At 42.0% G+C, this 26674-nt stretch overlaps 1 protein-coding gene across 6 annotated transcripts in view; it reads left to right on the forward strand.

Annotated features, from left to right (window-relative positions):
• LOC110484836 (glypican-5-like) overlaps positions 1 to 19042 on the forward strand; it is a 348921-nt gene extending 329879 nt beyond the window's left edge. For all 6 annotated transcript variants that reach the window (XM_085586961.1, XM_085586963.1, XM_085586962.1 and 3 more), the window contains one exon: positions 14551 to 19042. In XM_085586961.1, coding sequence (XP_085443087.1) covers positions 14551 to 14750 — 200 coding nt within the window. In that variant the 3' untranslated portion in view covers positions 14751 to 19042. The remainder of the gene's footprint in view (positions 1 to 14550) is intronic.
• Positions 19043 to 26674: the final 7632 nt, after the last annotated feature.

The following is a 26674-nucleotide window of genomic DNA, read 5'->3' on the forward strand; positions in this document are numbered from 1 at the left end:
GGATTAGAGGTTGGACTTCATGATGTTAAAGGTCTTCTCCAGTCTAAACAATGACCAGAAAGTCATTATTTTTTTTTCTCTAGTTAGCAGGTTAAAGAGCAAGGCTCCATTGTATTTAATTAGAAGGAAATAGAAAGAAGAAACGTCTTGAGAAAACCCAGGAAGTGAAAAAAATAAATAAAAATCAGGCTCCTGGGTTTAGAGAAGATCAGCAGCTGTTTGGCTCCTGAGGTCTTATGGCCATCATCTCCCTCTCAGCTTACAAACGTGCAGGGTAAGGTGTTCAGCAAGCAGAGCCTCCACTGTCACTTGGGCAAGGTGACGGTGACGCCCGGCGTATTCCTCGCGGAGGAACCCAGGAGCTGCTCGAGTCTCCCTCGCTGGCCTTCAGCCAGGAGCACGGAGGCTTTGAAAAGCAGGATTGTTCTGAGGGGGTGCCAGTTCCAAGCAGCCATTCGCTGTGGTATGGCACATCCATCATCTCCCTGTAATCCACGCCTGCGTGTGCTCACATCACAGACAGTGCTCTTTTCACTGGCGGAGCGCCGCAGCGCCTGCCAGAGAGCTGGGGGAACTGGCCAGCCTTCAAGATTTCTTCACAAGGACTTCTTAATCAGCTCCCATGCCTCTGTACTCTCATGGCTGTGTGTCTGGTAATTTGCTGTACTTTATGTACACTCTGTTCATCATACAGATTGGCTTTTTACTTTCTGCAGCAATTCCTCTCACTTTGCCAACACCTTGCCATTTGCAGCTTTAATGCCTATCGATAGCACTTCATCAGCAGGAGCTGCCAGTGTATATTCTTTTTACAAGATGTTCACCCTTGGTTTTTATAGATAGTTACAAATTTAGTCACAAACTGATTGAATACTTTGTTTTCATTTGCTTTTCACATGGAGTAGATTCATCAAACTGAATGGATCATTGGAAGATTGAAAACAGTGATGGAGAAGCTTCTGTAGGATGGATTAGTGTCCCAGGCCAGAGCCAGCTCTGACAAACTCATCCCTGTGTGCCTCCTCTGGGTTTTAAAACCTTCACCAAGAGGACTTTCACAGCATCCCATAGGCAACTGCCTGCATCGCCCTGGTGCTGGTCCTCATCCCACTGCCAACACACAGTCCCTAATTCGATTTTCCTCTGCCCTGGGAGTCTTCACTCCCCAGACTGAGCCATGGGAACCTGAGCAATCACTTGTTAGCAACGTCAGGGCAGAGAAGGCATTTAATACCTCCATTTTTGAGTGTCCTCTGTCACCATTTTTCACATTTCTCCTGGTCTCCCTTCACTGGGGATGGGCCTTTCCTGTGGCCCTTCACATCTTGCCACTTCCAGTGCAATTGGAGGTTTTGCTCTCCATTTTGTCACTGTGTGCCCCATCCCATCTCTGCCTGGCTGGCTGAACAGGGGGACTCCTTATTGAGCTGTGTGGGGCCACCACTTCTCTGCCTTTCCATGCTCTGCCACACTAACTGGAGACAGTTTAGTAAAATTATTTCTCTCTGAGAGATGTCAGTTTTAAGCAAAACCTATTACCAAAAAGCATCCCTGTGTAACTGGATAGTGAGAGTAAAGTCCAGAGCAAACTTCAGGCATTTCTCCCAGTCCACTTTTAAACACACGGTGTAAGGCTTGTAACTCACAAGTCCATCAATTTGCTTCTAATTTTTTAATGGAAGCTGGTGGAAGCGTGGTGTGGGGAAGAGACTGTGGCGTGCATCAGCCCATGTACAAAGAATTGTTTTGCTCCTAAGGGATGTCACTACAGTAATCCTTGCACAAACAAGGATTGGTATTTTACAAAGAAACTGTGTTATTGGTTCCATTAAAGTTGCACCAAGTTGTGTGACCACCGTCACTCCACAGCAATTGTTTTCATTTCCTTTCAATGGCAGAACTAAACTGCCATTTGATATTCAGTGAGGTGCAACAATTTGTTGCAGAGAAACAGATACAAGATCGTATTTTCTCCTGCCTTCTCCCACTCCCTAGCTAGAAATAAATGCTCTGAGTGTTGCAAGGTCTCATCTCACAAAATCTTCTGCTCTTTGGAATATCCATGGTAGAACTGAGGGGTTCTTATGGCTGGGTACACATCACAGGAGTATTTCTGTTTCCTGCTACAACAGCCTTGACTTGCATTCAGCTTTGGAGATGTCAGGAGCCTGTAGTGCTTGAATGTATCAGGTCAGTGGTGGAGGGATGTCTCAGTGCATATCCCAGACTTGGACACACTCGTGGTCAGTTGGAGAAGATTCGGTGAAATTATCAGTTCTAGCCCTTCTAATTATTTTGGATGATTCTAATACAAATTTGTAACTGTAAATCTGTGGGGGTTCTAGTTTAGGGTTTGATTGCACCCTTATGGATAGCTGGTAACCTGGTAACTGTTCTGGATACCAGTAAATGTTGAGGTTTAATTGAATGTTAAAATGTACACTGTTGTTCTTTGCTGCCCTTTAATTTACCATTGTTTATATCTTCCCATTTTTGATTTGACAGTAGTGCATGAATGCCTCAGTCAAGATCACAACCTTGGCTACTGTAGTTGCAAAGACATTACTGTCCACGTCCTGAGGAGCCTGCACAGGCCAGTAAAGAAAATTGCATGGTTGCAAATCCATCTTCTGAGCTCCTTCTCTTTTTATAGTTCGTGGTTCAGGGAACACTACTCAGCAGCAGTGGTTAGAAAGACTTCCACTCACCTTGCACTGTCTCTGCCTGTCTGGGAAATTGTTACCTCTGCTTTGTAACACACCAGTCTTTATGAACATTTGTTTCAGATCTCCAATTTATCTTTAAATTAGATATTTTTACCGGTTACCTCAGTTTGCTGTGCTTTCTCCATCATCTGGCTCCAGTTGTGTGATCCTCACATACTATCTCTGAACAAATGTTCTTTGAAGTTATAAAGCAGAAGGATGGTAAGCTGCTTTGATTCAGCTGCTTCAAGCAGGAAGAGCACAGTTGAGGTATAAAGGTTAATTTCACTGATCTCAACTCAAATTAAATAAGAATTTAATGAAGTCCAACAGATGCTCAGTTTACTATTCCTGAAAACCTAGTTTGTCCAAATTATTTACACAAGTAGGCAGTCTGTGATGTTTTCTGTTCCAGCAAAGGATGTATTTCTTGGCCTAGATTTTTCTAAGATGTCAGATGACAGGAATGGGCCTACTGAGCCCAATCCAAGGTGCTTAGTGTTCTCTGGGGAAAAAAAATCTTAACTGCTTACCCAGTTTTCAGATGGGATAGGGTTAATTTTCATCTTACTACAGTGCTGTGTTTTGAATTCAGGATGAGAATAATGTTGATAAGACACTGATGTTTTGATTGTTGTTAAGCAGAACTTGCCCTGAGTCAAGGCCTTCTGTTTCCCATGCTCTGCAGTGAGGAAGTGCAGAAGGAGCATGACCTGAGCTGGCCCAAGGCAGATTCCATGCCACATGCCCAGTATGCAAACGGGAGGAGCTGGCCAGGAGGCACAGGTCACTGCTTGGGGACAGGCTGGACATGGCCAGTAGGTGATGAGCAGCTGTGCACTGCACCACTGACTTCTCCTGGCTTTTGTTCCTCTCTCCTTTTCAGTGCAGTTATTGCTAGATTTCCTTTTTTAGATTCTTTTGTTTGATTCTCCTGCCCTTAGAGTTAGTGATGGGACTGAGCCAGCAGCTGTGTGGCACTCAGCTGCCAGCTGGGGTGAAACCACCCCACTGCTTGAGCTGCTTCCTGAGCAGGAGCCCTGAGCAGCAGACCCTGCCTGCTGTGTCACACTGGTGACCTGAGCTCGTGGTCCAGCCCAGAGTCCAGTTTGTCTGTGCTGGTTGTGACTCAGGTCTCAGCCAAGGCCAGGAGCAGACTGCAGGGCTGGAGAACCCCCTGGAGAACTCCAACCCTTGCCCCACAGAAGGATGAGCCACCTGTCCTCATGCAGACGTCAAAGTGAAATTCAAATCCTTCATTAAAAAGGAAAACCCTTCAGAATCCTAAATGAACAAGTGAATACCTAAATTCCATAAGATCCCTTGAATTTACAACTGCAGAAGGGCTCCATAAGATCCCTTAGGATCTTATGGAGCCCTTCTGCAGCTGTAAATTCAAGGATTTCTTATAGCCTGTGGTGTCAGTGATATGTGGCTTAAGTAGATTATGACACAGTCAACTTTGACTGCAAATTTCTTCATGCCAAGATGGAATCTGCATGTGACATGAGGTTTTCTAGGCCTGGACACCCACAGGCTGGCCCAAGTTGCACAGCAATCCCAACTACAGGTTCACATCAGAGATCTTAATTATTGTACCCAAACATCACGCAAGTAATCTGCATTTTGAAGAGCCTCAACATGGGTATTTACATAATTTATGTTGTACAAAGTCCACTGATGTGTATTTGCATAACAGACCACAGCAGTGCCAACAGATCCATTGCAGCACAGTGTCAGCTCTCATGAATTTCCAGTGGGTTTTTCTCTTTATTGGAGCTGCTGTGACAGGAAGTGGCAGTAAAGAAAATATATATAACTGATACATCTCAGAGCAGGCTGAGGGCCTGTCAGAGCTCCTTTGGCTGGCTGAAAACACACAGAGGTCAAGCCACCTGCTCAATCACCTGAGAAGTGTTCTGTGTATGTTCATGCCAGTTGTGTGCATGGAAGCAGAAAGATGGTCCTTCATGTTCATCAAAGCCCACTAAATTCCCTGATCTGGGGTCCCCACTGCTCTCCACATGCTTCCAGCCACACCCTGACACTTGCACGCTCTCCAGCTTCCTTGTCCTTAAAAACAAGCACTTTTTCTCACCACCACCCACCCTAAGGCCCTTGGCATGATCCCCTGGATCCATGCACAGGTGCCTGCAGAACGACCTTGGGCTTTGTCACTGGTGTCACCTGGGCAGTCAAGCTTGAGCACATCAGTGCAGAGAGAAGCCAGACCTTTGGGTTCCAGTGCAGGATTTATCACTCTCAAAATGATGTTTTTAAGCATTCTGATGATGGACATAATGCCTCAGCAGGGGTTAGCCCATGAGGGCTAATGGCAGTAATGTTTTTCCTTTTGGCCAAGTGAGAGAACCCTGGCCAAGGTAAAGTTAAGCAGTGTTGTTGCCCAAAAAAGGGGATGATTTGTAGCCCTCAGTCTGTTATGTACCAGTGTTGGCAGACTTGTTCAAATCAGTCTGGTGCTTTTGCTGTAGGTGACTCCATGAAAATTGGAGGGAGCAGTTCACATGCTTACAAAAACAGAGCAGGGAAAGGGATCATTGCCAGCTCCAAACAAGAATTTCCTTCCTTTAATTTGTCCCACAGCCTGAACACTGACAGAACATAGCCTTATGCATACGCTAATGGATGGGGCTTCATTTTGTAAGACTTTCTATGAGAAAAGTTGATTTTTTTGCATTGGTTGTATATCTCCTTTCCATTTGTGTTGATTTGGGTATTCATCATCCTGCTGACTGTGATAAGAGTTCATCAGTTTCACTGCATGCTACTAATGAGATAATCCTTTTAACCCTTTGGTGTTTTCACATGAAACATGTTCTTGCTGCTGCAGCTCCTCAGCAGAGGGATGGCTCTAATCATCCTCCCTGTCAATAACTGTCAGCTGTGATGGAGCTGGGGCTTGGCTGGCTGGATAAACCAGCAATGTGAAATAGAGGATGTGCAGTGCTGAGGAGTTGCCAGTCTACAGCAGGAGAAAAGACTTACTAAAGCTTCCCATACCAGAGCTGAAGCAAGCCTAATGCCATGATGTTCTTCTATACTATTCCTGATGTTCAGGCTAAAATTATTAATCCAGGATAATATCTTGCCACAGTTTCTTCTGATTTTAGTTCTGAGTGAAATTAAATACTGGAAAGATTCAATACAAAAAAATTCCTACTGATTGATACAAGGACTAGAAGTATTGTTTGGCATTACAACTAATCCTTTTTATTATCTAGGTTAAAAGCAATCAGATGCTATGTAGATTGAGGTGATTTCAATGTTTATTCTGTAATTAAACATCTATTATTATTATTATTATTATCTCCTATTTGAACCTCCTTAAGAGATCTTTAGTATAAGGTTCTGTGGTTCGGTGGCTGCTCAAGAAATGGCAGAAATACAGAAAGCCTTTTAAACCCTCCCTGTTGCCATTGAGATCTGGTGACTCCAGAATCTTAAAGCAAGAATTGTATCTGCCCAAGTTTTAAGGGAGCAATGGGAATAACTGGAGGAATTTAACTGTCTTTTAATGAATGAGGAATGATGAGAGCAGCCTGCTTGCAGGGTGAAAAGACCCTTTCAGATATCTTTTAGAGATGCTTGTGATCATTTTCCTGTGGCTGCCATGCTGGAGTTGCTGTGAGTTGTGGCCATTCACTCCAGGTTTGGCCGAGCCTCCTGCAGTGCCTGTGTTGAATTCTCCCTGCCTCTCTTTAAAGGCTGCTGAGCTGAAAGGGCTCTGCCCTGATCCCAGCCCTTTGGTGGCAGGGAAGTTCTGCAGGGGCTGATTTTCTCCTGCTCACTCCTTGCAGATATGAGATCTGCTTATGCTAAATGTGAGAGGATGAGCAGAGAGCAGTGCATGCTCCTGCCCCTCGCTGCCCTCCCCTTGGGGAGGCATGAACACATCTCCTGCAGGGGCACAGAGCAGTCCCTATTGTCACTTCTCTTTTGGCTGACACCCTGTTAGTTAAGTGATTAGTCATTTCCAGTGTATTCTGGGCCAGTCTGCTTCCATGGTAGACCCAGGCAGTGAAAGCAGAGCCTGCTTCAGGCTGAGATGCCCTCCCTGCACAATTCCTCTGACTGGACAGTGCCCAAGAGACCTGGGTGCAAGCACCCCATGTAGATCACTCACAGGAAGGGTCTGAGCCCTGGTATCATCTGTCACTGCTGCCCCAGCTGGCAGATTCCTCTCTGCTCTCCTGCCCTCGCTGTGAGCCCCAGGCCTGTGCTGGCAAGGTCTGCAGACCTGCAGAGCATCCTCCCCCTCCAGCACAGCTCCCAGGGCTGCCAGCTGCACAAAGACAAACCATGGAGGGCTTTTGGAGATGGAGAAGGATCCAGAGAATCCTTCTATCCCTGGGGCTGGGCAGAGAATCCTTCTGTCCCTGGGCTCCCTAGAGTGGGAGCATTGAGAATCTCACTGGTGCGTGAACACAGCTCTGGTAGTAGCCTGGCACAAGGAAGCCTGAAATTCCTTGAGGATTGGCCTTGCTGTACACTCTCCAGCTATGTGGTTGTCTTCTCATGGCATGAAGAAACTCTAAATGCTGCTTAGGTAGACCTCTGAGGGTTTTCAGAACTACTTTTCAGTTCTAGACCTGAGGGCTAAGAGATGTGCCTAACTTAAGCAGGTGGGTAATAGTATTTATCCTGGTGCTCTGAGTTCTGTTTAAAGTTAAGCAAAGTTTAAGGGAACTTCCAATCCTGGTTGCAAGTTAAACTTACACTACTGAAGTATAAGATCATATCGAGGCCTGTTAAAAAATGGAGTTCTCTATGTTTAGAGCAGCAGAACTAAATTAAAATCCTCATTACCAATGTCAATTGCAAATACAATTAGCAGGTTATAAAAAGGTTGGATATTCATAAAATGTAAATTTTGAAGCCAGAAAAGGTGCAGTTTTTCCTTAAGGGAAAGAGTGCCAATAACACATGCTCCTTTTCTTCACGAGAAATTAAGGAGTGTCTGGGGGAGAGGAGTGGGGATGGCTTTAAATATTTTTGTACTCCCGTCCAAAATAAGTTTATAGTTTCCCCACATACAATTTAATTAAGCCTTCAATTTGACCTTTGTATTGAGCAATAAAAGTTAACTGGGAAAGATGTGGGTAGAAGGAGAGCACAAACAAAGCATGCCCCACGTCAGCCGGTGTGAGAACTGTTTCTGTAACCAAAACTAATGAGATCATCAGGACAAAAGCAAGAGCCAAAGCATTTTCAATTATTACTAATATTTTTCTTCCTCAAGCAAGTTTATATTTTTCTTAATTACAGCTTTGAGCTGTGGCGTGATATTTAGCAGATGCCTTCAGCACTTGGCGTGCTGATCACTTGCACACTCCAGACTGGCAGGGGCACCTAATCTTTGAAGTCTGGAGCTCACATTCATCTCCAACCATAAAGGTCAGCCCTGCATTCCTTGCGTCCCCCCAAACTGCCATTAAGTTTAACAGGAGCTGGAGCATGTGAGGCATGCGGGATCAGGATCGCTCTCAGTCTTCCTGATATTGCCAGTGAGGCATGTACACAATTTCCAAACTTAGCTAATTAATTGCACCATATAGGGAAGGCAGAAGGCTGTTACAGGGCTTTTGAGTTGTTTCTTTTATTACAAGAAAGTTACAACAAATGTTCCACAGATTTACTGGGAACATCATGTTTTACAGATACATCCATGCTGTGTTTCAGGATATCATGTCAGCTGTGCTATACTACGTACGAGGTATCTGGCAAACTAAACAAGCATAAACATGCAACCACAAACATGTGCCTAGGACTAGACTAAAAGCAGATGTTGCCAGGAAATGTAAAATATGTTTGGCATGTTTTAAGCTTATACTTTCAGCTTGCCTGCATTTGAGTAAGTCCCATATTAATATAAACAAAATGACAAACACTTTTCTTGCAAATGACTGATTGATTAATGGACGTACTGCTGAATCACACGAGGTTTGTTAGGTTGGATTACTTCTTCCCAAGGAAAAGATGGATTGTTCCTGCTTGACATTTACCATGGCAGGAGCAGTTCTATGTGCAGGTTTACTTTTAAACCCAGAACTAATACAGTTGTATTGTGGCTCCTGAAAATCCTGCAGGGTTTGCTATGGCCACTGTATATCAGAAGGCAAACACATAGAGTGACAGGTTTCCTTAGAGCAGGACAGCTGAGATAACGTCCTGCTCTCTGTGCACGTGTATATTGCACTCAGATGTGAATGGACTAAAAGATTGCTTGGGAGAAGGGGAAGGAGCTGCCATTTCATGTAAGTGTGGCTTCTAGGCACCTGACATCTCAAATTGTCTCATGACTGTTCCTGCATTTTCTTTATTGCATTTGAATTAGCTCCTGAAAGTTCCAGCCAATGTTATTGCTTTTGGATAGTGGGTATGGCTCTCCGACAGAAGAAATTGCATCCAGAATGTGCAAAATGTGCAGGAAATAAAGTAGTTCTCTCACTGGTTCACAGGGAATGGCAATCTGCCAAAGATCACACAGAGCTTAATATAGAATTAAAACCTGGACACAGATAATCCTGGTCCCAATTTATGATTATCCCCTCACTCATTCTTTAAAAATAGAGAAAGTTCTTAAAAAGAGAAGTGGCAATATCTCAGAATCTAACTGGGACACATCAGCTTACCCCCATAATCTTGTTCCACAGGTTGTCTGGAAAGGCTGGCCTGAAGCTAATGCCACTCAGGAATTCAGTGGGGAGAGTTGTCTATGTACTCAAAACTCCCGGAGTTCTTTCTTTTTCTGATTAAAGATCATTTTTTTCCCTCCTAACACCAGGTTTCCATTTAAAGGTATGTGGGGAAAAGGCTTCTCTGGACACCACGTTCTCAGGCTGAAATAGAAAATGGTGGAACAGCACATAACAGAGCTGTTCATTGCTCCCTTCTCCTGGCTCCACAAAGCATACATTACACCCACCTTTCACTGACTGGTATTATACAGACCAAAATAACAGACTACAGAATTTGGAGAATTGCATCACGAGTTATCATACTTTAGGAGTTCTCACATTCCCACTTCCACAGCATTCCTGTTTCCATTTGTCTGCTGCAGCTGTAACTGGAAATAATTACTGCTGGTCTTAATGTCAAGATAATGGATTATTTGGAAATTGTTGGTACATTTTATGGCGACAGCATTGTTTTGCAATTTCAGAGCTTCTTCCTTTGAATATGTAAAAGTAATTTCAGCTTTTGCTACCCGAGGTGATAAAAAGCTAATAATAACACTGCAGCATCTACTGTAATTTAAGAGCCTGTTCCACCAAGTTGCACCTAGCTTTAATTTCTTATGAAGCTGTCAGCCAAACCCAAGCCTGTGATCGAAGGGAAATTTATCAAGCAACTGAGATCCAAGGTGGGGAGTAACTGCAGATGCTGACCAGTTCACTTCAGACCTGTATTATCAGTGTCATTACACCCATGATGAGGCGTTCAAGACCAAGGCATTAATTTGCTATCACAGATGCTGACAGTCTGTCTTTTCAAAGCACAGTGTTTGCAGGAAAATCTAGAAAGAAATGGACAAGAAAAGAGTCTAGAAATGGTCTGACTTGATGTATTTAATGTGGGGAAAGCAGAAATAAACAATCTCTGCTTCTTTTGTCTCCCCAAGTAGCTGGGTTGAAAGTTCTCTCTAGCAGCTCCAGGTTAAAACTGATGGAAACGTGTCCAGAATCCCCATGGTGGATTGATGAGCATGGATTCTCTGCTGCCAGTGCCCCACTCCATTAGCAACCAGGCTGCTGTAATTAACATTTATAGGACTGGTCTGGCAAATCTCTCTGGTTTGTTTTTTTCCCCCTCCCCTCACAGGGGCTGTACCCCTGTCTGGTGAGAGGATCTGCAGCCTTAGAGGCACTCAGGCTGTTGGGTAGTCACGAGTGCAGTGCCTGACAAGCAGAGGTCATCATTTACCATCACAGAAAAAGGACCGAGCTCAAATGAGATCAGGAGAAGGACAAAAATGGAAGGAAGTTTCTGTTAAGTAGCTGAACTTGTTCATCCCTTGGCAGGACAGTAGGAAAAATGAACAGATTAAAGCAGATGCTGCTGATACCCTGACTAGAGAGCAATAGCATGCAAGAACACAGTAAATAGTTATATCTTTGATAATCCCTAGCAGTAGCAAACTGAAAATTATTTGGCCTAGGAACGGGGAGCTGACAGCTTGGGTATCAATATGATTTGAACTTCTGTCTGATGACTGGGTAATAACCTAAAAATATTGTAATGGCACTGTTTTACCCCAGAATTTTTACTGCCTCCAATTCAGGTGTACTTCGGCATGCGGCTCACTGAAAGCATTTGAAGGCATAATCAGCCCTCACTGTAGGGGAGGTTTCCTGTTCCTAAATTAGATGTCAGTGCAGTTTTGGTTCTCCTGTCATCCTAAACTGGTCTCTCTGAGGAATAGTATTGATCCATAGAGGTATTTATGAGTAGCTCGGTGCCATCGGAGCAGCACGTGCGTTACTGAGCAGCAATCTGTGGTTACAGCTCAGAGGTGAAGATAATCCTGAACACTCTCAACAGTGAGGTCAAGTCATTTCATTCTGTGCTTTGTTTATACTGTCAAGATGTGAGTTTAGCAGCAGTTAACACAGATGAGGGTTCAGCTAAGGAAGTGGACTCAATCCCCTGGACTAACTGAGCTGTAATCACGGGGCCTGGAGGAACTCTGAGCCATCTTCAGTGACCCCAGCAGACCCTGTCCTGGGCAGGAGTCCCGAAAGGCTGCTCAGAAAGGCTGCTTTGGCAGGCAGCTGCCTTCACTAAGCACCCTTTTTTGGCAGGATTGGAATATCCTCCCTGAGAGCTGGCTGAGGGAACAGCACAGCGGCTGCTGCAGTGGCTGCATCACCACCATGGTGCAGTGACAATAAACAGCACAGAGCAATATTCACATGCCAGGCTCCAAAGGCCATCCCATTGTCAGGCTGAGGTGAGCTGGAGCCTCCAGAGAGTTCAGCCACTCCATTTGTGGAACAGAGAGGGGGACTGATGGTGGGAGTTTCTAGCAATGAAGAAAGCTTCTAATGGGCAACCATAAAGCCTTTAAAATTCAGAAGGTAAATAAGAGAACAAACCAAAGCTGTGGGGTTTGGTGGGTTGGTTTTATGAAGTCATACTCCGGGGGCTGCATTCATGGGTGCTGAACATCTGGGGTTTGCTCTGTTGAGACTGAAGTTTCATTTCTGTGCTAGTCTTCACACTAACACTTTTTTCTTTCCTAGCATGATCAGTACTTTTTTTCCTTTTGAATGTCAGTAGTAGACTGAACATAACCATCTCTGACTCAGAGGAAAAGATTTAAGAGGGAAAAACTCATTTAACTCAGAGTCTCTCAGCCAAAATCGTGGAGTGAGTAAGCAACAGAAACTCTGAGGAAACTGGAATAAAATGGGAAGTCCTTATACTGCTGAAATTTTGCCTTAAAAACCAAATAGAGGATTGAAAAATATTTTGAACTGAATTGAAAGTTAAGCTATTTTTATTTATTTTTAAGAAAGAGGAAAACAGATCATTATAAATAAAATGCCAATTTTGCACAATTAGATCCCAAATTAGAACTGGCCATGAATAGCATCGGAAGATCCTTTGCTGTGAATACAGAGAGAGAATTCAGAATGGAGTCCTTCCCTGGAAAGGATAAAGCCAGAATTTTCTAATGTATTATTTAACGCTTGTTATGTAGTGCATTAAGCAGTGACTGAGAGGAAAGCTTTTAAAAACCAACAGTCTCTCTGATAGCATTAAATCTTACCCTAGATTTTTGTTAAAGTCAATAGTAAGAAAATAAACGAATTAATACATTTCAGTCTGCCCGATTTATAGACGCCAATCAAGTTACAATGCTGGACATGGCCAGCTGAAAGAAGGGAATAGATTTACCTGAGTGAGGTCTTAATTTAATCAGCTGGCCCCAGAGAGCTGAAGTCAGCAGGCTGGGATGATATAAGAGGCAGCAGAGAAATAGTGCCTCTACTGCAGTTGCAAAGGAGAGTGACAGTGATGGAAAGGACTCGAGGCAGTGTCAGAACACACCTATTTCCATGATTTATTCTTAATTTACTTTAATGACAGTCTGAAGGTTGTCCATTTTTCTTTAAATGTCCTCAGAATACTGATATTTTCTCAATATTTGAGCATGCTTTTTCTCCCCCTCCTTTCTGTGAGCTCCACTGCAAGTCAGAATCACAGAGGAGCTCTGCCTGCACTTTGCCATAAGGAATTTCAGGCACAATGTCAGAATACCCTTTTCCCAAAGTATGCCTTGCCAGCTGCTGTCCCTTCACTGCAGTCCCTCTTGAATCAGGTGTAGGAATCACACATTCCTCTGGGATTAATGTTGATATTATAGTAAAATGGAGGAATTCATTGCTTTTCTTTTACAGTTTATTCTGGCAAAAGAACAATGTGTGCTTTCCCAATACAATAGCTCATTTTTAGTATCAAGTGAATTTATTGATGGTTGTTCAGAACTACTGACATGCAGACAATGATCTCAGATTGCATTTACATTTCTGGAATACTTTCCATCTTTCCAGTTTCTGCCAGGAACTTGCTTCTGTGATTCAGAGTTTTCATTTTAAGATTGGACTGCTGTTTCATCTGCATTACAAATCCATGCCTTTTGCTTTCTTTTGTATGTGCTCTGCATTCATTAGTATCACAAATCCTTTAAACTTGGACCTGAACATTTATTGTTAATTATAAATTCTTCCAGGTAGGCATTTCTTCTTTCTGAGCACTCAGGTATGCTTTTACAGATTGATCATCATCCCTTCAGCAGATGAAATAGTCTTTTTGTTTGTTTGTTTGTTTTTTCTCCACAATGCCAATGAGAGGGTTTAAGGGCAATATGGTATCTGTAGTATTTGCAAATAGCTTGGAAACGTCTTCATAACCAAAGATTTATTATTTTCTCCCTATATAAAAAAAAAAATCAATGTTTTTGCAATAAAGGGCTACTCCTACTTTCTTCTGAATCCAATTCTTTATATGAAAATACATGGCATTGCCTCAAAATGCATCTGGAGGGAGAAGCCTTCCAGTGCTTAAAGGAGACTTACAAAAAGGGGAGTGACCCTTTACACAGGCAGGCAGTGAAAAGGATGAGGAGTAGTGATTTTAAATGAAAAGAGGAGAGATTTAGGTTAGATACTAGGAAGAAGTTCTGTACTCAGAGGTTGGTGAGGCCCTGGCACAGGGTACCCAGAGAAGCTGTGGATGCCCCATCCCTGGAAGTGTCCCAGGCCAGGTTGGATGGGCCTCGGAGGAACCTGGGGTAGTGCAAGGTGTCCCTGCCCATGGCAGGGGGGTGAACAAGGTGATCTTTAAAGTCCCTTCCAGCCCAAACCCTTCTGGGATTCTGTTAAGTCAATATCCAATCTCCTGCAGCAGCCCCCAGCCTGGAGGGTGTCCCCCTGTGACGTGTTCCAGAAGCACTCAATCCGAGCTCCAGGCTGTAAAGCATGAGCTGGTTCCCAGCCCAGGTGATACTGAAGGTACTTTCTGTGAGAGCAGATCAGGTTCTGAGCCAGCCACTGCAATGCAGAATACCTGTTACTCTGCTCAGGCTGTGTCTGTGAGAAGCCACCAGACAGGCAGAGAAGACTTATTGAGCAAAACAGCGAGTGCTGAGATCAGAGCAGCCACACTGAGCCCAACTAAAACATGAGTGCAAGTGCCCCATCGTTCCCCATCCATGTTTCAGTTATTCAGAGTGTACACCACGTTCCAGCAATATCGAAATATGTTCAAGCACTATTTAAAAGATGTGTGATTAATCTCATGTTTACTTTCATGTTTTCAGATATACTCAAAGACAAGAAAACCCATCCGGAAAACAGAAATGAACCAAAACCAACCATGAAGAAGATTGACACCACAACCACAAGCACTGTCAAGTCATCCTCCAAACACAGTGTAACTGGCAATGGGAGCAGCCCAGCCCCGAGTCCCTCCCTTGCTGTTCTGGCAGCACTAGCAGTTCTGTGGCACTGTCCCCTGTAGCTCATTGCCCTGCAGATGCTGTGCTAGTGCTCCTCTTCACTGTCATTGACACCTGCAGCCTTACCCGACTGGAAACAAATGGAAATGGCTCTCTAGTTGATGTGATAGGATAAATAAAAGTGAAATGCTGGAGTTGGCAGATACTAATTGTCATCACTTTCAATGTCTGAAGATAGCTTTTGGCAAAGCCCACCCAAGGTACAGCAAGGATGATCACAAGGGTCTGCATAGCTCAAGTTATGGGGTAGAAATAACTGAAAACACAGAAATTGTGTATGTGTGTGTTACTGTTTCTATCAATTTCGTTTGCTAGAATCTGACTGGCTGTTCTTTATTTGTTTAATTTTTCTGGTAAGTTATATGAATGGTCAGTCTTCAAATTCAAGGCAATCCACACTTTGTTTTTTTAAGTGAACAGCTAACAAGCTGTGCTACAGTTCACAGAATGATAGAATGTTATGGGGTTGGGATGGACCTTAAAGATTATCGAGTCCCAGCCCCACTGCCATGGGCAGGGACACCTCCCACCAGCCCAGGTACCAGGTTGCTCCCATGTAGGGTGAAGTGCTCTCTACCAGCTTGATGAAATTCCTGAGAGGTCAAGAAGATCAAAGCATGTTTGAAACTTCTTTTCACTCTTATTGTTTAGATTGTAGGAAGCAACATAAAAACATATGGTGTGTCTAATATATCAGTATAGTTGCCTTAACTGTGGAAAAAAATAGAACCACTTTGTTTACTGAGAGACATAGATAGTGAATTTCCCTGCCCCACAAAATGTCATTACCAGATGCTTAAGCATATGCTCGAGGATTATTGGATGAATGTCCAGCAAAGGGAAACATAAATAAACATAATAATGTTTTATCCACTTGAATGCAGCTCTGTACAGGAAAAAAAAAAAAAAAGAAAGAAAAAAAAAGATAATTCAGTTCAAAATTACTTTGCCTATGAGATGTTACATAGAAACCAACTTAAGTTTTCCATAAAGGTCCCAGAGATATAAATTATTGGGAACTCCCATTAGACACTTAATTAGATTTTGTGCATTATGGATCTCTGAAATCAACTGTTTCATAAACTGTGTATTATTTAATTACATTTAATGTTTAAAATTTTGTATCACGTTAGATGTAAATGTAAAACATTCTGAAATCTAGAACGTTCTCTGTTATGCTTCATCTTGATTGCTACCCTAGAAAATGTCAAATGTGCATTATATTACAAGGCTATTTTTTTTAAGTCAATGATACATTGATGCATTTTAACTTTTTGAATGAAAAAGTACTATAATAACTTCTAATGGGTTAAGAGTTAATGTGTGTTTTCCAACAACTGTTTACAGTGCCATTGAATATATGTATACAAACACAACTGTATGAATACAGTGATTAATATGTTAAATATATGAAACATTAGAATTGTTATATTTACTACATTTCGTAACTATTACAACTGTTTAATGGCCATTTTCATGTTGTAGACTATTCTTATGTACAGTTTTGTAAGATTTAATGTAAAACACTTGCCTTTGGTTTTTGTAAAACATCTCTTTGATACTTGGCATTACCCAGTCACTGGGATTACTGAAAAGAAGAGCCCTGTGTCTCACTAACCAGCTTTGGGCATTTTGTTGGCAACTTTGACTATAGAAGCTTGACTCAAAGAAGGTGCCATGGGCCAGGATTACTGCTGGGTGTCACCACACAGGAGGTGACAATAGTACAGAACAAGCAGACAATAAAGTGAACAAAGGCTCACTACACTTGCATGTTTCCAGATAGCATCAGTGAACATGTCTAATTATGTTTGCAAAGGTGGGGCTTGAGTTTCATTTCCAGTTTTGGTTCCTAGATCATATTTATGACATAAAGGTATGATCAGAGCCGTGGATGCACCCAGCTGCAAAGGCAGCATCTCTGAAGTGGCAGCAGCTAAATTTTCTAAAAGATAATTCAATTGTAATATTGAAACAAGAAAATAAAATGGAGAAGATACTTACATTAACATCAAGTATTTTATGTTTTAACTTTTTCACAGCAATAAGGATATTAATATCCCTAAAGAGTGCTTCCCAGTCCAATCAGTGAAAATCAGTTTTCCCACAAGTATTTAAATGGCTCTCCTGTGTTTGCCAGGGTTTGTGAGCTGCACCAATCTATGGAAGCATAATTTAAAATGCTGCTTCTTGCATTCATTTTTGGTGCCATTTGGAAAAGTGCTGTTTTACCTGCAGAGATGTGCAGGTCCCACCATTTGTGCACTGGAAGGACTCTGTAATGCCTGGCACTCTCAGAGAATCCTGCACTGTGATGGCTGAGTCAGACAGGAGCTCTGTGCACAAACAGAAGTGTACCCTGGGTGCTCACACTCACCACCTGCCCCACCAAGTACTCTGGCTCACTGGAGCAATTCCTGTCTGATGCTTGCAGCCTGACTGCTGATTTAGTGTTCTCATGCTTACAGTGCTCAGTCATCATTCAGGAAATGTCCCTCAGGATTCCTGCGGATAAGGTGTCAGGGCTGGGCTCCAATCCTGCCAGATGTCAGCTGTGCAGTTTGGAGTTTTCAGATTTTTCTCACCTGCAGAGAGGGAACTTGATCAGCCAGAGCCAGGTGTGTCTCTGAGGTCTGTTCTGGAAAAGATTTTAGTGGCGATCTCACCAGCCGTGTGTTCAGCTGCAGCAGAGGAAGCTGCAGAAATCCCACAAGAGGCAAGTATGCAATAATTCACCCAGGGAGTTAATTGTTGTGGCTAAATGGCATAATTTTGCTGAACAGAAACCTCTGAAAAATCAAGGGTTTGGAATGGGGATTGGTTGGCGAATATTTGTATTCATCTCTCAAGCTAAACAAGACAATCCTTTCAAAGTTTCTGTAACAAAACACAAGTTCAAATCGTGGGGTGAGGTAGAATAAACTCATTTCATTGGACTCAACCAATATTTTAATAGACACAACTTGCTGCAGAATGAGGGAAGAGGGCTCTACATCAATTAATACATTTCATGCAAAAACACTTCTACACTGTAAGAAGAGTACTGGTCAAACCAGCATGAAATATGTTCACTATGAACATCAAAAATTGTGCCTTTTTAAAGGGCAATGCAGTTTATTTTTAGTGGTGGTTTATGATATTTTTTTCCCTCAGGATCAATTGCATTTACATAATGTTTTCCATCAAACAAACTATCTATGCCAGCAAGGTAAAACCAATTGGCTGTGTCAGATAAAGCAAGCATTCATTTTCAAATTAATAATACACCTGCTTTATGAAGTTGTAGTTTGTTTCCCAGGACACTGTAATTACAAAGGTCTAAATTCAAAATACTTTTGAACTTGTCTATGTAATCTCAGTGTAAAATAAGGTATCAGTCTAAGAACATTGCTGTAGCCATGCCTGACAGTTACGAATTGTATTTAACCAATGCTTTCTGATTGTTTATTGTTTTGCTATGATTTTCTTTTAATATTTTGCTGTGCCCACATTTGTAAATGCCAGCATTGGGAAGTAACTGCTGTCACACATGTATGAGTAAAATCAATGTACAATTTTCTGTTGGGAGTGTTGCAGGCTTTTTACCAAATCAGACAAAGCTGCCGTGGGCACAGTGTCAGTTCTTAGTGTTCCAGTGCTCTTCAGGCTCTGTGTTCCTGTAAGAGGCTCAGGTCTGCGTGTCCCCAGTCCCCTTCCTGGCTGTGAAAGTGCCAGGGCAGGATGAGCAGGGGTGGCAGAGGCGTGGGTGGCTGCAGGGTGCCAGGGCACGGCAGCCTCCAGCTGGCTGCTCTGAGCCCCGAGCCCAGTGTTCTCAGCTAATTTCAAGCAGCTTTTACACCTCTCCAAATCATCTCTTGGAGACTGGCCAGGCAAAGAGCAGCAGAGAATCAAGAGACTGCACTTTCAGACAACTTCACAGCCACCTGCTAGGAATTGGACTTTTTTTTGCAGTTTAGATGCTTTACACAGTCTGGCCTCTCGCACTTTTTTCTGGCTTGCACATTGCCAGTGCTGTGCCCTCTCTTCTAGTGCAGCTTCGTTATTGCATAAGGAACTGTGATTCTGATCTCTCAGTAATGAACCTTTTGAGGTAAAAATGTCTGTCAGAGCTTGATAAGGGCACACAAATAGTACTGTCCAGCTGTGTTGACTTCAGAGGCTCTGTGTGTGGGTATCTGGCTGTGAGATTCACATCTCTCTGATCTCTTAAATCAGATCTGTGTTTAAAATTGCCCTGTTGCCTTTTGATACCAAGACTGCAACATACAGAGAAAATTAAAATTTGATGCTCCTATCCTGTATGAGTCTTCTTCATGTTATCCTAATGGACGTTGTGTACAGACCTGATTTTAATATTAGTCAAGCCTTTTTGCCCATATTTACTGAGATTTTCAGTATTGCACATTATTAGGTTTAAGCAAGGTCGACTCAAGTGAAAGGAGCTGAAACACACATAGAAGAGAGATACTGAGTAGGACAAAAAATCCAGAAAGTTCCTACATTCCTGAATGGAACTCTTCACATTAAACAGAATTTACAGTCAAAATTTCCTAGCTAGCATGCTGTCAGAGGGGTTCCAGCTTTTTATGGAAAATTGATAAGCATCTACCCATATTAAAGGGGAAATCAGTTGATATACATGCTTTCCTCATGTCTCCTCACATGGTCAAGTTTAGCTCTGTAGGAGACATTCCCTATCTTGCACATTGTAAGTGCTTTATGTTACAACTGGCCATAAGTACAAATCATTTATTTTCATTTATAGCATTTCGCTGCTCTCCGTGCTTCCTGTAATGACATATGGCATATTTGTCACTGAAAAGTGAAACATCTTCTAGTCAATGTCATTACTGCTCTGACATGTTTCAGTCAAAAAAAGCACAAGTTTATCTTCCTCCCATTGCCTCAGAAGTCTAGAATTATTCTCAATACTGAATTCTCTTCTGTGTTCCATTGTCACTCTCTAAATAACTACATTTGAATTGTATTAAATATTAAGCCACCATAAAAATAAATACTGGGGGAGAGACTGTAATAAATAGAGAATAAATTCAGAAAAAGATCCTGCATTTGACATGGAGAATACCCTTAGGAGGGAAATCACCCATGGTCTAGAACAATTTTTTGAGCCCCTCTCTCTTCTCCAGGTACATCACCATTTCACCTTGACACAGCACAGCAGGAAGCTGCATGCAGAAAGCTGGTACTGAATTCAGCAAAGTGAATTAAAACTACTATGCACAGCAATATTTCCAATATCTTGCTTGCAGTGGATGTCCTTTTGCCAGTTGCAAGGAATGCATTCCAACTGCACATGCAGCTGCTTCAGTCCTTACTCAGGAAGCAGCTGCAGCTGCTGTAGTTTGAGAAGAGACTGCTGGACAGATCATAATGCAATGTTTTTGTATCACTCCATGTCACTGTCCTTAAAATAGCCTGGTTTAGGCATTCTGGTCATTACCAGCACTACAAGGATTTATGCCCATGGAAATCCTAATACCTTTCTATGAGAAGAGCACATCAAAGAGAGGCCACTGGTGCTCTCACAATGTGCTCCAAGTGCTTCATTAAATTCCCACTAACAACCACGTTGGTCTCTTTTTTTCCATGTAGAAAATGCAAAATTATGCTGTTTGCACTTAATCATTTCAATTAATCTTTAGTAAATTACCCAGTACTTCGTAATTATAATATTTGCAGTTAATTTAGTGCCATCTTAAAAATAATTAGTTGTATAATATTAGCGATTAATATTTATTCGGGTTTTTTTCTCTTGCAGAAGGATATATAAATTGTCCTCAGTGGCCTTTCTGTACACCTAATTAGCACCTGTTTGAATTATTCTACAGGCTATGAACAATTCATTTGAAAAATAAATGCATTGCTAGTTTTGTGAACTCCCTGCAAATGCACAGTTGTAAAAATTACTTTTCAGGGGAATGCAAAAACACGTTTTCATACATCTTCTGGGTTTATGAGCTAGGCTAGGCTTTTAGGCTATTTCACCTAAAATAGTTACTGACATTTTAAATGCAGTTAAGATGGAGGAAGTCTGATACCACTTTCCCGTAATTAACTACAGTATCCCAGATTTGTAGCCTGTTTTGTTCAGTAATGAAAAAGGAAAGCAGTAAGACTTCAAGAATATAGATACTAGTGTAATTTTCACATTTCTGTATACATATATACAGTTCAAAAGTTGAGAACACCATGTTAAACTTGTGGAAATTAAACCAGATTGCTTCAGTCTTGCAAGGAAGCTTCTAGGTAAATAGTAATTTTCTATTTAAATGCACAAAATACTGAGGAAAATAATTTGACCTTTCTAAAAAGAAGATCTGAAAAAAATTTTTAGTCTCCATGCATACAAAATTGAGAAATCAAAAATAAAGATACTTTTCTGGAGGTGTGAAATGTGGGAAGAGACTTTAAGCTCCTATAGATAGTACAGTTTCCTTGATTTCAGTTTAACAATGTAAATTTACCCGGACATACGTATCTAGCCCAAGAATGGCAATTCCTGCCCATCTTTTTGCATGTGCAGAAAATCAAGAGTAACTGCAGGGATTACAAAATTTGCTTGACTTTTGCATTACAGTATCTCATGCCTGTAACACAAATCTGTAAGACATGGGTTGCCCTGAGTCTTCTGAATTTTCCCTTTCTAGGGCACAGCAGGGCCCTTGTCCAGAAGCAGCTGGTTCTGCTCCTTTGTAGCTGGGCTACAAGGAGATATTTATTCTGCGAGTGTCTCCTAGGGTAGAAATTCTTTCTCAGAGCAGGTTCACTGATACTGATCAAACTTTGAGGCAGATCAAGTCTGATTTTTCTGTTTCATGTTAAAACAGGATCCAGGTCTTGAGCTGGTCTCAAAAATTGAGACTTGGAGAAGACTGATGTAGCTCTGATGTCTTGAGGGAAGCAGCAGAGGGCAGGCAGCTGAGTTCTGCCTCAGCTGAAGCTTGTGTGTCTTTGCATTCCGTTTCAGGTACAATTATCCAGGAGTTTCCAGATTAGCAAAATGACAAATTCCCGAGTTACTGCAGTTCTACAGTGAAGAAATTAAATTTCTTCTGAACAGAAACAAACATTATTCTATGTTATGCTAAACACCCAGCTTGGAAGGAAACACAAGCAGGATGTTAGGCCTCACAAAGGCATAGATCCCCCTGAGTGGGGTTGGGTTTGGTGCAAGTGTCAGAGTTCAGCTGGTTGTTGTGGAAGAGCACATCTACCCTTTAGTTCTGTTTTGGGCTGGAAAAAAGCTCAGGATTAGGGCTCACAGGTGACAAACCATGTGTAGGCAAAAGATGTAGACAAGTCCACAAAGCCATCAGGCAGTCAGTGGGGGCTCACTGGAAAATCAGATGTATTTAACTGACTTATTTGAGCTTTTGCATTAGGGGTGAGGTTGGAACAGGGCTGAAACCTCCTCCCAGAACACTGCAGCTGCAGGTGGGAGCAGACTTTTGGAGCAGCAGTACTACAGAGAATGTTTCTTGTATCCCACTTACTCTGTGGAGCCCTACTGGAATAAAAATGGAAGCCAGTACACCAAACCTTGCAATTTGTTGTATAATACAGCTACTTCCTGTTCTTTGGTATCAGAACTAACACAACATGAATGTTTACACTACACTGGGATAGAAACTCTAGTAAAATATGTGCTTTGCCATTCAGTTTTTTAAATAACTAGTTATGGCCTCCTAGTCTGTTTTAGTTCATTTTACTTTACAGGAATTAATAGGCTGCTCCATTTTTATCTTACATTAGTTGTATCTTCAGTATTTTAAGTTCCAAAATAGATTGGTTTTGCCCTAAGCTGTATTCAAGCTCTAATATGTATTTCTATTTCCCAAGCACATGTTTTATTTGTGGTATATCTGCGTATATTTTTATTGCATAAATTTGTTAATTTTCTTCCGTTTTTTTTCAGCATTGAATATGAAACAGGCAATTTAAAGAAACAGTCTGAGAACAGTATCTTAAAAGAAGAACAAGGCTAATTTGAAAAATTAAATAGTGTGCCTTGTAAAAGACTGTGAACTGCAATTGGGATTAAATAATCTGCAGGAATTTGTGGATTAATTTGTGGAATAATCCATAGGAATTTCCAGCAGGAAATTGTCATTGTCTATTAAAATTTCTATTCTTACCCTCTTAGTGTTTTTCATCATCAGTGATGTAAGTTACAAAGTTTATAAAATCTTAAATATATTTTAATTTGTTGAGATGATGCTTTGACTAAAGGATACAGACCTTGAGAACTGGTGAGGAACTCAGTATTGTGGCCATAGTCTGGCAAAGAAAAGTCTGTTTCTTCAGCACATAACTACATCATTGTTCTTCTTCCTTTCTTGAAATAAGCACAGTAAAGGTGCCTACCTGCTCTCCTGGGAGCTCTCAGTACCCCTGAAGAGATGCAATACGTGCAGTGGTCTCCTGGGTAAAGGCCACATACCTCCCACAACAGGTAGGATTTTTCCAAAAAAACTTCCATTCCTACATAAACAGTCAGAACTGAGTTCTTTCTTGCAATCACTGTGTGCCCTATTAAATCACTGTGTGCCTTTCCCATGGTTTTGATTAGGAGCACATTGCTGCTCTGTCTTCATATAGGCCAGTGTCCTAGAAAAAGGAACTCCCTTCTGTCAGCTCCATGTTCTCATCACTGTCAGTTACAAACTTTGCAGTTTTCCTGCATTCGAAGGGGGTAAACAAATCTTTTTTTTTTTTTTCAGATGTCTCTACCTAAAGTGACACAGCAGAGACCTTTGCTGTTACAAGCATTTCTTAAAGCTCATTTCCATGACTTTCTCTTCACTGCCCTGTCAAAACAGATGTTTTTTTCCTGCTTAGAAGTTGATGGGAAAGGTTTTCTCTCTTTTACTTCCTCTTCTGGTACTATTGGTTGAAGACTGTAGACAGACCACTGAAGCACAACAGTATCCAAAATGTACCTTGATTGTGTTTACGTGAATGTGTGCCTCCTGTCTACCTACCCATGTTTTTCTTAGTTTGTTTTTTGATTGCATAATGATTTGCATATTGCCTCCTAAAGCATCCATGACTCCAGCTGTCCCCAGCTCTTTCGAAAGGCTTCCTATTTGAAGTCCAGGAATTGCATACAGCTCAGCCCACCATGTATGCAAAGTGCTTTTTGCTCATATATTCGGTTTTGACCCAGCTCCAAAGATAATAGCCAACAGCTCTTCTCTGCCGATGCTAAAGGGATGCTTGTTCTCTGAAGTGCTGCCTCATAAAAGCCTTTTAAGGATTTCACACTCATCCTCTAATTAAGCAGGTGTCTAAATCTGCAAAGCTGCTTCATTCTGAAATCCAACCTGCCTCCCCTTCAAAGGATGTTGTTTCTTTTCCCAAAAATGTTTTAAAAGCGCTTCTTTGACACTTTAAATTTGTAGGGTTATTTAAAGGATTTGCTTCTCACCTGATTCCATATGTTTTTTCCAAAAATACTGAGAATACATCAGATCTGATGAGGTGCCTCAAGGACATTCTTTAATAGTCGTGCTGGAGTTCTTATCTTGGACTGAAGATCTTTAACTGCAGTGAGCAACTGGCTCTTCTGCTTAACCTAATGACACAGGATCCATTTCATGCTTCTCCTATCAGGAATCTAAATCTTTCCTCTTTAGGTTTTTTATTTATTCTTGTTGTTTGAGCAATATGTCAGTTTGGCTTTGAAACATCTGGAATTGGTCATACCCAAACTCCAGGTAGAAAAGAATGCCTTTAGCCTACCTTATCCCAGGGGTTCCAACATGGAACAGCTCCAGATACAACCACTGACTTACCAGAATGATGTTTTGCCTTATGATACTGAGAGAGGCACTGTGACTTCAGTGTAGGAAGTCTTCCTACACTTCAGTTTTACATCTGAAAATAAACAGTCTTTTTTTGGAAAGAACGCCTGTGAAGTCATGATTAACTCAGGAACCCAGCATAAACTACCACCATACTAAAAGAGCAAACCGAAAATACTTCTGCTTTTGTAAGAAAAAGACAGGTTTTATTTGCATTTATTATGTCCTGAAGGAGACTCAGAGTTAACTTTAGAAGAAATAAGGAATTCCAAAGGAAGAGATACCCATGTCCTACACCTACAGGATTATGTCCTACGAACACAGACTACTACTTCTCCATCTTGCCTGTTTTCAAGAAAACAACATATGGATGCAAGGAATTTGCCAGAGCAAGCAGAAGGAGACTACACCAGATGTGAACCCTGTTCACTCACAGTGGTTACTCTGTGTTTTCTTGTGGAGTTTTGGCTCTGCAGCACAGATCCAAGGTAACACCTAGAACCTGAAAACCCTCAGAGAAGACTCAATCCTTATGGGGTTGCCTGCCCTGGTCCCACAGGCATTGTACCCTGATCCCAAGGGGGTGAGGATACAGGGTGTCTCTCACAGCAGGGCTCCCTGTTTTGTCCCTGGGTTCTCAGTGGCTCCCACATCATGCTGCCACTCCCTTTTTTAAGGTACATGAAGACAATGTTATGGATGCTCCACAGGTAGCCCACAGGGCATGAAGAAAAGGAGAAGAGTTTCCACTGATCTTCCTCCACCCAGGAGCAGGAAGGAAGGAATTATGCCTGAGACAACCCTTCAGTTTCAGAGCTATCCTTTAAAAACTAAAGGCCTTCCTTTTCATATGACTCATTATTTGTTGATTCAGGCAAGTGCTGGGGCAGCAGGAAGCTGCTCCCTTATCATATCATACAAACTGTTACAGTGCCTTCCCTCTGTTTTCTCAGCCAGAAGTTGGTCGCTTTTCTAGCTGCAAAATCAATATTTTCCATTACAGAGTAACTTGGTCTGCAGAACTAGAAAGTATCTTGGTCTTACTGGGTCTAAAATGTGAACGACCTCAGATCTTTCAGGAATTAGAAACTACTAAGAGTGGCAGTGGCTTTGCTCTTCCCTGGAAAGCATCCATGGTACACACACACCTGGTATGCACTGTTGTGTTCCTCTGGTGAGGTCACAGTTTAGCACTTGTCTTTCTCAGTTCCACCTTAAATTGGATGTACAGTTCTTGAGACACATTTGGTACATCAATTTCCTCAGGGAATTTCTTTAATTTAAGGAAAGGTGCAGAGACTCCAATTAACCTCAGATGAAGAGCCCCATAGTTCATTGTCTGTCTGGGAAAATGAACCTCAGGGAACAGCACTCTTACATTGCATGTCAGAACCACAATGGGAACTCATGTTTTTGGCTCCTACTCTGGCATGTAACCTATTAGAACAGTGTGAACTAACACGTTCATTAACCTCCCAGAGCCTTACGTTTTTTTTCTATGCAAAGAAGAAATTATATTTGGTGTGAGTGAAATCTGAAAACAAACAAAAAAAATCAACACAAATTAAGAATATCAGCATGTGCTAACTCACTACACAGTGGTTACTTCCCTGATCTTTTCTCACAGGCAGAACAGGAATTCTTCAGGGTTAAATGCACTGGTAAATACTGACTTTCTGATGTTACTCACAAGAAAAGGTTCCTATCCACAGACAGGCAAGGAACTAAGAGTAGCAGCTTGCTTTGCCTGAACAGTCAAAAGCACAAGGCTGATACTTGCCCAGACCAAAATGAGCTAATAGGAATATGATTCCTCCTGTTGGATGCTCCCTGCTAGCTCCTGATCACTCATCCTTGGGCAGAGCAGAACTTGCAAATGGGCTCCATCCTTACAGAAACACATGGCAGCCCATGCAACAGCAGCAAGATTCAAACCTGTACTGACTGAAAAACCTGTCAGTGTCACCTCTTTGCCTCAGTAAACAGCTACATTCCAAACTGAGGCCCCCAAAACTGACACTAGAGTAAAAGGTGGCCCCAAGATGATGCAGAGCACACCTATAGGGTCATTCTCCCTTTACCTTTTGCCCATGCTGGCAGCC

This window comes from Lonchura striata, chromosome 9 (assembly GCF_050655825.1).
Source record: "Lonchura striata isolate lonStrDom1 chromosome 9, ASM5065582v1, whole genome shotgun sequence".
NCBI classification, from domain to species: domain Eukaryota; kingdom Metazoa; phylum Chordata; class Aves; order Passeriformes; family Estrildidae; genus Lonchura; species Lonchura striata.